Genomic DNA, 13,211 nt, shown 5'->3' with positions numbered 1-13,211 from the left:
GACAGACAAACAAAATTTTTGGCGCTCGAAAAGGAGTGGGAAGAAGTATAACTTATAGACTCCATCCCCCTTTTTACAAACTAATAATCAAATTGATTCCACTTCCTTTGCTTTTTTAACACCCTTTTTTCTTTTTTTTGTTTACATTTTTACCACACAAAACATCTATGCAAACCATTCACCATCCACTTTTTAGCCTCACACACAGATTTGCATAGTCAACCTTTTTTAATATAAACTATAATATTGATATGCACTTTAATTATTTACTACAAATAATCTATACATCTGATGACCATGAAAAGCTATTTCAGTGAATTTATAGGATTAGTGGTTAAACAGTTACTAAACATTTTAGATCAGTAGAGGATTGTGGTTGCCGTCTGCTGTTCACAGGCTTACAGGTACTTCAACAGGGTCTCAGTCTGAACATTTTGCTGCATTCTCACACTGCTATACTTTTATATCTATATATGTACAAATTTGACTTTACAAACAGTGAAGGTATTGAATGAAGTTTTCTCATTTGCTGTTTAACCCATTGAGACCCAAACAGCCACCAGTGACGCAAACCATCTACTGATATAAACTGTTTAATACCTATTGATTCACTAATCCTATCAATACATGTAAGTAACTGGTGTAAAATGCAGTTTTTTTTATCTTTTCATGGTCATCAGATATGACCCATTTGGATGTTCAGAGGCTCCGTAGTGAATGTGGAAACACTGTCATCTTCTACAACACTGATTCACCACTAAAACCCATGGAGTTGGATCAATGACAGTGGATGGAGACACTTGTTTTTACATTCAGTTAGCAATATATTTGCTGAAAAAAGTACCTTTTTCTTCATTTTTCTCTGTTTTGATATAATTAACTTTGAATTTACTCTGAGTTTTCATGAACATGATCTGTGAATTAAATAAAGGAAAATAATGATTTACACCAAAAAATGCAAAATACAGAGGATAATATTACAAAAAAGGTGATAAATCAGTTAAGAAAGGTAGAAATAGAGAAAAATTCATTTGGGAACTGACACAAAAGTAGCACTGGATCTTTTTAGGTTAATGTCTTAGAGTAACGATTGTTTTTCTCCACATGTATAAAAATGACGACTTCATGAGGAGTAAACAGATGTTGTATGTGTCCAGATACTACACATACACCTCTATTGTTTCAGATTCAACACTTTCAGTCTTCAGATGTTGTTACTCCAGCCTTGGGTGCAGCACCATGTGAGGCAGTTTGGCAGCTCATTGTGTATTATCACCATGTGGAAAATGCATTCCATGATGTCAAAGGCAAAGCTAAGTCTGTCCCAGCAGAACAGGAGGGTTAAGTCGGCGTCTAAATTTAGGCGAGGCTCTTGTTGTTATCGCTGTATTGATATTCCAGCTGAAGAGATGACACCTGACAGCGACGTGCAAGTTATTTTTTCCTGAGATGAAAGTCCTGTATGAGAGGAAAGGGTCAAGTAGTCGTATCAGATACTCCACTCGTTGCTACAGCACCGAGTTCACGCTGCAAAAACACTGACATTTGAAGCAGCTGTGTTTTGTACTGATATTTTTAACTACTACACGTTATGCAATCATCAAAAGGAGCAGGTAATCTAAGTAGGACCACGGGGCATAGGTCAGGAAAATATCACGGGATGGAAGACAAATTATGGTAGCAGTGGATATTACACTAAACAGAGGAAAAAAATATTTACTCAGTAACATTTAGCACCATGGAAACATGAAAAGACCACTGGTTTTACTATCTAACAGTTTATATTCAAGTAAAATTTAAACTATAGCCAATATTTCTCCCAAATTCCAAATAAATCACTGTCACTTGCAGTATTTAGGTTACAGAAAATATGAAAGAAAACATTTTTTAAACCCAACACCTCAGTTTCAACTTATGGAATGAGTATTTGGTTCAGTACAAGTAAAAGTTTGGCTTTTGTTTGATGCTTGTGACCATAAACCTTCTTTCTGATCTTTTTCAGATGTTTTCAGTGCTTTATAAAGTGGAGTAATTTCTCATACCTGTGCAAGAAAACTAACAATATCGCTGCAGTACACTTGACCTGTGCTGTATTTTAACGGTGATGACACCCTGCCAGTGTTTATCTCCTGTTTATTTGTTGCTGTCAGTGAAATTAAATACTGCCTGGTGAGACGTCGCTTGGTGCCAGAGCAGTTTAGAACCAGGTCACAGCTCTTCAGAGTTTACTGCGGGACCAACAGAGTCTCTGAAGGTAACGTGTGATGATGGATACCTTCATTCTCCTGGTCCTCTGGAGGCTCCAGCAGCTTCACAAACTCCACGTTGATATGAAACTCAACTCCAACGATCAGGGCCACCTTCAGCAGGATGAGCTGCAGCTGCTGAATGCCTGTTACACACACACACACACACATACATGTTGTTATAGGTGTTTGTATGTAGACCATTGCAAATGTCCACTTTTTCACAATGTTCTGTTAATTTGATATTAAGTTACTAATAATACAGGAGGCACTACAATCATTACGGTGATTAATTAATTAAAGCCTCCTTGTTTATCAAGGAAAATGGGGAAAAAGAAACTTCCATTTGCATGTTCTACATGTGTTTATGTTTCTCAGTGGCATTAAATCCAAAATATCACCATATATATAATGAGACAACTCATTCAGTGGCAAGAACAGTGCATCAACTTTTCCTCTTTGTTTTACTCATTATACATGAAATCAAGTACAATTATGGATACTATATTCTATTTCTACAATTAGATCACTGTTGAAGCTTTAACCCTTAAAGTCCTAGAATTAGTTTTGTGACATCTTCTCCTTCTGTAAAATTTTTCTCTGCATCTGACATTTCCTAAGTCATTTATTACCATTAACTATTTTGTTAATGTTTGATTTACTGATTATGTAGATGCTCATAAAAGATCAGAGTAACTTCAAAGGTCATTATATCTGTGACGTTGGCTGGCCGTTTAGCGGGTGGAGGTCCGTGAAATGAGAAGGAGATGAGGCAGAGGCAGGAGATGGTGTGGTCCACAATTTTTTAAAATATTTTCAATAATGTCTATCTCACACAAAGTGCAAGTGCTGAAAGTGCAAAGGCAAAAAAAATGCAAATGCCAAAAAAAGTGCAAGTGCATGCGGAGGTTGGAGCAGCAGTGTCTTCTCCAGCAGTCGAACCCAACTGATGAAAATGGGCGCCTTTTATATTGTTCAACTTAACTGGCTAAAACCACTACAACTCCATAGGGAAGTTACAACTCAATATAAATTGCTAAAACTAATCTAAAACCTCCATAACTAAAACCCACAACCATAACCTATCTAAAACCCAAGCTAAATATCTAAAACTCTAAATCTACACACCAAAGTTAAATAAAAACCCATAAACCAATAAAATACATCTCCAGACTCCCCCACACATTTCCCTGGCTTGGTCCAGGCCGGAACCTTCTTAAGGGCTGTTGTTCACACTGGGACTCTTTTTGCTGACGGACCTGGACACAAGGACAGGGTAAGCACAAACACTAACACACCATTCACTAAAACACTTTAAAATCCACTCACACAGACACTAAACAAACTAAACTTAAATATTGCACATTTATATTGCACTTTATCTTTGTGTCTTAATTTGTGTCTCCTTTTCTCCAGGGCCAAGCAATCATCAATCAATTAAAATACAAGCACCACTGGATGTAAAACTGAAAAGGAAAGACAATAAAATCAATAAACTACTTTAAAAAACCAATTGCGTGCAATTACTGTTTGTGCAAATATGTTTAAAGTGCTGTGCTGTAAACTACACGTGCAAGTTAAAGTGCTTAAGTGAACACAGGTGTCGGTATTTGGTACTTAAGTGACACAGCTGTTTGTCACAATATCACAACAGAAAAACTGAGGGAAAAAGGTTTTTTTTTTTTAGTAAAATGTCTAATTAAATTAACATAAAAACAAATTTCTACAACCCCACTGCATTAATCAAACTATATGGGTTAAATGAGTGAATCAATGTTGAAGAAGATGACTGTGTTTCCATGTTCACTACAGAACCTGTGAATAGGTCATATCTGATCCTGCAGAAAACCTGAGAAACTGCATTAATCTGACATGTATCAATACCATTATTGATTCAAAAGTTATTAACATTTTAGAATGGTAGATGCTTTTGTTTGCCGGTGCTTTGAGGTCTTTGAGGGTTAAAAAGTTTAATTTGTCATATCACATTAGCTGATTTACACACTAAAGAATTGACAAAATTTAGACTTTACCATAAAGTACATTTTTTTAAAATTCTCACCAATGCTGACCAACAAAGGGACGATATAAAGTAAGCTAAGCAACAGGAAGATCTGAGAACTTGATCTTGCCAAATATTGACACTAAACTGATGGATGGAAACAATGGAAACAAGTGAAATAAATAACTTTTATACAACCTGATTAAGTTTCCTTAAATACAACTACAATGTTCTATGGATTTGATGCAGCCTATGAGATGATTGTAAAGTTAGAGGACTGACATAATAAGCTCTCACTACTCAAGGTGTTTTTCTCTGACTGATAAATTATTTCTTCAGATACTCACTGATGTGATCTATGGCCCCGGCACAGAATTTGCCGTAAAACTTTTTGGCCCCGAGGCCCCGTAGGTCATGGATGGTGAAGGGCCAAAGGTGCAGCACATTGTTTCTGGAGAAAGAGTCCCTCTTCTCGATCACCACCACTTTGGCCCCCATCAGAGTGAGCTCGATGGCGGTCCTCAGGCCACAGGGGCCTCCCCCGATGATGAGGCACTGAAACAGAGCAAATGACAAATCGACCTCATTACCAACACACACACACGAATACTTTGTTGTAATAATTACAGACGGATGACAGTTTTCCTGCCGAGGAGTCAGAGATGAAAAATGGTTTAGATCCCAGATGTTTATTAACACGAGGGAACATTTTCAGAGACACACAGATCATGAAGAGGAGCAGCACTTTACTGCAGCGCTGTAGCGTTTACAGGCTGAGTGTCTGTCAAGGACACTTCAGTGGGTTAGACAGTGACTCTGAGGATCGTTTGATGACTCTCTCAGCCTCCAGGGAGCTTTGTGATCATTATTAGATGAAGAGAAACATAAGGAAGACTTCACCTCACACAAACCTGAAGCACTACAGTTCTCAGTACTGGAATGCAACTGAGTTTTTTTAATGTACTACACTCCTAAGGCACTTTACATGATTATTTACATTTTCTGATACTTTATATTTCGACTCCAAGACATCTCAGCAGCTTAACATAATAGATTTTCATTTCCTTCTTGTCCACAGAAAACCAGTATCTCCAGATGTCTTATTGTTTTAATGTTTGTGATGAGTTTAAGTGCTACGGAAATTCTCCCCTTAAATTAATATATGCTCTTTCTTTCTTTTTTAAATCATTTTTCTTATGTGTTATATACATTATAGAGTAGACATTGTAAAAAAAAAACAAAAACAAAACAGTTTTGCTTACGTTCCTTATAAACATTATGTTATGTACTTTTTGCTCTTTTTGTGATTAAAAAAAGGAGGAAATTTGGACATTTCAAATGCTTATGGAAGCAGTTCATTCATGCTAATATAATGGGATTATTACTTCTTTTGCTCACTGTTTTGTTTAGTTTGTGCATGTGAGTTTCTATGGATGGATGGACAGACAGACAGATGATTGTGATGTGACGAGATGTGATGTAAATTTAAGTTCATGAATTTTCCAAACATATGCGCTCCTGCAGATTAAACCAGTATAGTAAATGAAGTAGTTCAAATGAGCTCAGCCTACAGCAGTAGGTATACAATATGCACATTAATGTAACAGTAAAATGACAGAAAAACATCATTCGTAATAGTAAAACACTGACTCATACTTTAAGAATATTTTGCTATATACATTCTGAACATTTAAGAGTGTGTTTTCATTCCTGTTTTGTAGGTTTACTGTACTTTATACTTCTTCTATCACTGCCATTTCAAGAAAAATTGCCCCGAGCAAAGTTTTTCACCACCTTCTATCATCCTAAACCGTTTTTACAGCTATTTCATATCAAAGGTGTTATTCATGCATCTGCTTCACCCAAAAATGCATGAAGTCAGTTCACTGAGGTTACAGCATCTGTCTGAGAATGTGTGGCTTAAACATGACTTCATCCTCCTGAATGAAAGATGAAAGAACTGACGCATGTGTTGGACTCCCTCTGACAATCTCTGACTTCTTTCTCTCTAAACACATTAAGAGTGTGTGGGCCAGAGATGTGTGTGTGTGTATGTGTTTTGATTCATCCAGACCTCCACCACATCTGAAGGATGCCCCTGCTGTGCTCAACAAGCTGGACATTTTCCTGTCTCGATAGCCTCACCAAATTAGTGCTGAAACTGTTCTCTCTTTCACCTTCTACTTTCTCCTCCTCTGCATGGCCCCTGCACAAACAAAGGGACCGGCTCATATTGGAACAGGAGGACTTCCTTCCTGCTGTCCTGGACTGGATGTGCACTAACAGGATAGCATGAGGTCAGGATAAGATGAGGCGGTGCCACTCGTATCAGTTTTATGAGTCAGTGGGACGAGGCGCAGTTTAAAGAGCAGCTACTTCAGCTGTCCTGTTTCTGTACAATTCAATTAGATCATTTTAAGACTTTTTAAAGACCAGCATGTTTGCAATTTATGACCTATTTTATATCCACGTTGGCAACAAAGTACAAACGATATGAAGGAAACTGCCATCAGACTGTGCAACACCATAGGCTATGTTCACACTGCAAGCAAAGTGGCCAAAATCAGACTTTTTTAGGATATTCTGAACAGCACAAATCCAATTTTTGCAAATTAGAGTCAGTCCAGTATCATATGTGGTCCTAAATCTAATACATATCTGATGTTTTGCAAAGTGACTTCAGTCTGAATGATGATTTCACATTTCATCCGACTTTTACATCATTGAAATGTGAGAGATTCTGCACAGGAGGAGGCGGAACCTGGCAAGATACATATTTACTTCTGTGCCATCACATCTTGTTCAGTTCAGGACTGTTGACTGTTCAAACATGACTCTGATGGCAGTCGCATGTAAATTATAATGTGAACAACCACAAAAACAAATCAGATTTCAACTAAAAAATCAGAAGTGATCATTATGACCTACAGTGTGAATATGGCATAAGTCAATAACAGATAAAGTGGAGATCAAAATGAAGGCAGACTAATAATTCTGTAAAAGATTCACTGATTACTTGTTTTATTTTAGCTTTTCTTTTATTTCATCATGTTCATGTGAATCTGACGAAAAATTATCCAAGAATTATTTTGAAAGCCCATTTTCTTCAAAATCGATTCAGTTCAGGATTTTTCACTTATAACACTCATTTCGATTGGATATGAAAGACACTCATAGAGAAATATTTCTGTAAAATAATAAATAATGAACCCTCTTACCTCGTGCATCATTAAAAAATAACATTTACATTAACAATTTATCACAAAGTACTTATTAATGTGCCATTTCTCTACTACAGAGATCATAACTAGCTCAATCTTTACTCATCAACAGGGAAAGCCATGTATAAAAAACTAAGCTTTTATTAATCACTATCAGATCATTTAAGAGAGCATTTATTTTTTGATGAGAGGCGATGACATGTGAGTCCACAGGCCGCATTGTTACACACCAGCTGAGTCAATAAATTCTAACCAAGCTGCAGATTACTTAAGTGGTTTTGGTCACATGTTGGTTTCATTCTGTAGTTTTATTAAACTGTGGTTGGTGCACATTTGTCATAAAAGTAAGACTGAACAGGGTGTTTTAAAAAAAAAAAAAAGCAATGTTATCTTCATAATCCAATCATTTCTAAGGTCTGTTAAAACTGGATTTATGATGTTTTTGGACATTTAAAACCTAGAGTTCACATTACTATAAATTAGACTTAGAATTCCCACTCATACCATCAATGGCTTTTTGTTCTAGCATCAAAAACATCATGTTTCGTGTCATGTCCTTCTTGCTGACTGCATTGTTTAGTCCTGAATTAGTTTCAGGGGAGATAAGGAACACAGGGTTTCATCATGTGTAGCCTGAGGTTATAAGGATGAGGTATTCTCAGGTTTAAAGCACACACATTTCATAAAGCGCTGTCTGGACAAGTCGACACCCGAGCCTTGCCAAAATGTTTTCAACCGCCAGATAAAAAAAGAAAGTAGGATGATGAAAATATTGAAGTAGATGGGCAATACATCATCCTTGACATATCCTGACTTGTTCTGTGTGGGATGTAGTAAATTGTCAGATCATTTTGTTTGTTCTATGACTCTTACAGACACACTATGAAAGTACTAGTAAATATAGTAGTTTTTCTGCATTAAAGAGTTCAGTTTGTCCACTTTAACCTCCAGGAGTTTGTGTGATGTATTGTGTCGACAGTGTTTTTGGATGGTTTTTGGCTTTTTAGTCACTTCAGAAAGGATGATGAGATATATGCCATTCAAGAAAAAACACAAACATCTGACTCTTCAGTGTCTTCAGAGGAATAACAGCACATATTCAATTCGGTTTATTCACATGCAGTTTGATTTTAACCCATAAGGACCCAGTGTGACTTTTGTGTGAGTTCCCAAATGAATTTTTCTCTCTATTTAACCTTCCCTACGTAATTTATCACCATTAATTACAATATTATCCTCTGAATTTTGCATTTTTTCCTGTAAAAATCATCTATTTTCCTATGTTTAATAGAGGGTATGCACATGATGTCACCGCTAGCGGAAGTTACTGCGGTTCCGTCCACTGAGTGGCAGAAAGAGGGAGACGAGTGGCAGCTTTGGCTTGAATACTGCGAAAACTTTAGAACAATCTAAAAAATTGGGAAGAGCTGTTGTGCCATTGATTGCACAAATAGGTTTAAAAAGCATTCGGAGCTATCGTTTTAGCGGCTACCTAAAGCCAAAGACAGAAGAAGCAGATGGATCGCTGCAATTCGTAGAAATAACTGGAATCCAGGCAACGAAACCTGGATTTGTGGTTGGCATTTCATGTCAGGTAACGTTAATTTACAGGGTGGGGAAGCAAAATTTACAATGAACATTTAGTTGTTTTTTCTCAGCAGGCACTACGTCAATTGTTTTGAAACCAAACATATATTGATGTCATAATCATACCTAACACTATTATCCATACCTTTTCAGAAACTTTTGCCCATATGAGTAATCAGGAAAGCAAACGTCAAAGAGTGTGTGATTTGCTGAATGCACTCGTCACACCAAAGGAGATTTCAAAAATAGTTGGAGTGTCCATAAAGACTGTTTATAATGTAAAGAAGAGAATGACTATGAGCAAAACTATTACGAGAAAGTCTGGAAGATACTATTAAAGAAGAATGGGAGAAGTTGTCACCCCAATATTTGAGGAACACTTGCGCAAGTTTCAGGAAGCGTGTGAAGGCAGTTATTGAGAAAGAAGGAGGACACATAGAATAAAAACATTTTCTATTATGAAAATTTTCTTGTGGCAAATAAATTCTCATGACTTTCAATAAACTAATTGGTCATACACTGTCTTTCAATCCCTGCCTCAAAATATTGTAAATTTTGCTTCCCCACCCTGTATGCTGTATTCTTGCGTAAAATCATACCTTAAATTACATATTGTTTAGGCTAACGTTACTTCTTAGTAAAGCTCTTAATGTTAGCATCTGTCACTTAGTTCTATGTTTCATAATTGAAACGTTTTTGTCTTCAGTTGTGTGATTCTGAACCTTGTGCTCTACATAATTTGTGAACTAGCTTAAACTGAGGCTAACCTAGTTTTCCAAATAAGGGGGTACTCTAGCACAAAGCTGTTGTAGCTGTGTTGGATCAAGTATTTGACGTTAACTATACTTAAATATCCACAGTACCAGTAGCTCATACACTCACTTGGGTCAATACTAAGGGTTCAACTATAGTAAATCAGTAGTGAACTGTTAGCACTACTGCTGGGCCTTTACCTTGGCAATCACCGCCAAGAAAATACGTCTGCACTGATATAAAACGTCAAAAACAATAGTATGTTGAATTAAAAGCACTCACCAGCTGTAATCCTCTAATTAATGACGAGGGTGTCAACAACTCTTTGGCTTTTGTATGCTTTCAGGCTTTGAAATCAGGTTCATATAAATGTCAGGATACGTGATTTCCGTCCACATATCAATGTTCGTCGACCACTTGTTGTTTGGTAGCTTGTATGGATCCATATCCAGTCCAAACGTCTTTAATTTCATGTTATATTCCACATTTTTCCGGGTCTCGCTGTAGTTACTGCTATGCTCCGCCATGTTGAGCCAGTTTGTTTTTGCCACTCGGTCTGACTCAGAGGGGCGTGGCCCAGGGGGGAAGTGACGTATGTGCATGCCCTCGATTGACTGATGATGTAATGTTCATAAAAACTCAGTGTAAAGTCACAGATTAAAACATTAACTCATTTGTTTTGGGAATGTGCTTTTTGTCAAATATTTTGGTGTGATATCAATCTTTTTTTTAAATAGAAAGCTGGATATTTCTCTTAACTTCAAAATTGAACACATTTTATTTGGTTTCTTTATTACTGATTTGCCTGTTCGGAAATTGTTTATTCTTAATCTCATTTCCTTATTAGCTAAATTTCATATTCATACAAGCAAATTTGCTAATCGAAAACCCAGCTTTGTAGTCTTTAAATCTTATTTGAAATCTTATCAAGACACACTCAAATTTTGCACTAACCCTAAAGCTATTAAGACTAAAGCCTTATGTAACGAATTTCAGTTGTAATTTATTTTTTATCTTATTTATTTATTTATTTATTTTTCTCTCTTCTTGTTTATTTATTTACTTTTTTTTTTTCTTTTAATTTGCTTGCCTATTTATGTAATTGTATTTGATTCTTCCTGCCTCACCTCGAGCATTATGTTATGTTGTGCTTTTTTTTTTTTCTCCATGCTATGTGTATACAATGTTTTGTAAATAAAGTATGAGGGAAAAAAAAAGTCATAGATTATTGTATCAAAACAGAAAAAACTGAAGAGAAAGTGACTTTTTTAGTAAAACATATCATTAACTGGACATAAAACAAGTGTCTCCATCCACTGACATTAATCCGACTCCACGGGTTTTACTGGTGAATCAATTTTGTAGAAGATGACGGCGTTTCTGCATTCACTACGGAGCCTCTGAACATCATATCTGATATCACATATCTGATGACCATGAAAAGACGACAAACTGTATTTTACAATTATTATTTACATATATTGATAGGATTAGTGGATCAGCAGTTTATATCAGTAGATGCTTTTGGTCGATGGTGGATGTTTGGGTCTTTATGGGTTAATTCAAGGTGTTTTCATTTGCCTCCAGCAGGTGTGTTTTATTTGCTTTGTCCTGTCTCCATCCTCTCATATATTACCACAGATATGACGTTCATCCTGACAGTTCACTCCACATCTGCTGAGTCAGGAAAAACACACTTCCTCTCTGTTTCCACCTGTGGCCACAGTGTCATCACCTCCACCTTGGCTTCATCACACTTTTCCAAAGCTTTAAAACCAAACACCATCTCTAGTGTGTCTGCACAGAGCACAATATACAGTATGTATCACAACACTGACACAACACTATATGACCAATTTATTGTGCGTTCAATTTGTGCCCGCTTAAATCATCTATTTGCTTCATTTTTACACACGCTGTAAAACTTTCTGAAGACTTTATAGATAGATACAAGCAGCTGCGTCAGGCAATAAAATAGAGCTGACATCACATCCTTTAAAGACAGACATGCTGCAGAGTGATATCACATCTGTCACTGTTTGGAGCCGATCCATCATAAAAACCTCAGTCGTCACATTGTGAATCACCTGAGAAACGAGCACATCTTGCAGCTTACAGGCTTCATCTTGCCCATATGTTGTGTACGCATGTGTGAAAACTAATAAACAACTGGCTTATATTACATGAGTTCACTGTAACCTAGCGTTTCAATAATGACATAAACCGCTGATTGCATATCTGTACTTAAAATTTTATGACACATAAAACTACTTGTGATGTGCGTCTGTTTTCGTGTGGTTTAAATCAGACTGAAACCCGCAAAACTCATCTGACGCTGAACCATTTAAGTCACACTTCAATAACAATGTGGGTAAAACTCCAGTCTTTTAGGAAGAGCCCATAAAGAGCAGCACACAACTCTGGTATAACAGCAGCCAAATAATCACAGCTGCTGAGTGATGCTGTCTGTCTCCCTCTGTGCAATAAAAACACTCTTTCAGGCTGAGGTGAGCTGATGCCTGAAAGGTAATCACACTCCCCACATTACTTTCCCTCATCACCTTTACTGCCAGGGCACTGCGTTTGTGTTTTTACTGCCTGTACAGTTACACAAAAAGTTGGTGCACTGATGGTTCAGTGATGTATATACAGTAATTTAATGTTAGACGCTGCTTCTTTTCATTCATCTGTGTGAAAGCAACAGAATTGGAACAAAGTGTTGCATATGATGGTGGTTCCTGAAGATTTTTATTTGCTGTGATGAGTTCAGGTACCCTTTAACTAACACACTTTTAACACTGATAATTATGTTAAAGCACCTATTGCTACAGTATTTTTCATATAAACAGCTATTATGTTTTGACTACTATGTAAGCACTTTACTCATACATTTCACAAAATAACTTATTATTTATGCTAGCTTGCACTTTTAATGAGATATCACCATTTTTTTTTTAGCATTTTCTTTTCATTTAGAGAGCTACTTCTCTATTTGCTAGTTTTATGAAGTATCACCTAGAATATGTTGATAGCCAAAAACAAAACCCCTATCGGAAAAATGCATTTTTAAAAAGAAAACTAGTTTTCAGAATCCTATTTGGTAACAAAACCCAACAAATAATACACTTTTTTTTGGATTTAAGTACTTTTAACGAATACTATTTTACAAGAAAACAACAAAATGTCTTATATTTTCTCACAAAGTGCATTTTTGTGGATAGAAGTTCTTGTTTTTTGGACATGAATGTGTTGTTAAAATGTTTCCAACTGACTCATTTGGCTCCTTTTCACAGTCACATTACTAGTTTTTGTGCATTAATTCATTCATTTTCTGAACCACATAATCCTCAAGAGGGTCATGGGGGGTGCTGGAGCCTATCCTGGCTATCAACAGGTCACCGG

At 36.5% G+C, this 13,211-nt stretch overlaps 1 protein-coding gene across 7 annotated transcripts in view; it reads right to left on the bottom strand.

Moving 5' to 3' along the window:
* The window catches only part of mical2a (microtubule associated monooxygenase, calponin and LIM domain containing 2a), a 69,320-nt gene that overhangs the window by 35,459 nt on the left and 20,650 nt on the right, over positions 1-13,211 (bottom strand). For all 7 annotated transcript variants that reach the window (XM_030130826.1, XM_030130827.1, XM_030130823.1 and 4 more), the window contains exons 3-4: positions 4,596-4,803; positions 2,276-2,392 (exon numbers count right to left, since the gene is read on the bottom strand). In XM_030130826.1, the coding sequence (XP_029986686.1) occupies positions 2,276-2,392; positions 4,596-4,803 (325 nt within the window). The remainder of the gene's footprint in view (positions 1-2,275; positions 2,393-4,595; positions 4,804-13,211) is intronic.

This window comes from Sphaeramia orbicularis, chromosome 3, assembly GCF_902148855.1.
Source record: "Sphaeramia orbicularis chromosome 3, fSphaOr1.1, whole genome shotgun sequence".
Lineage (NCBI taxonomy): Eukaryota > Metazoa > Chordata > Actinopteri > Kurtiformes > Apogonidae > Sphaeramia > Sphaeramia orbicularis.
The sequence above is the reverse complement of the archived record's forward strand: the minus strand, read 5'-3'. Positions and strand labels throughout refer to the sequence as shown.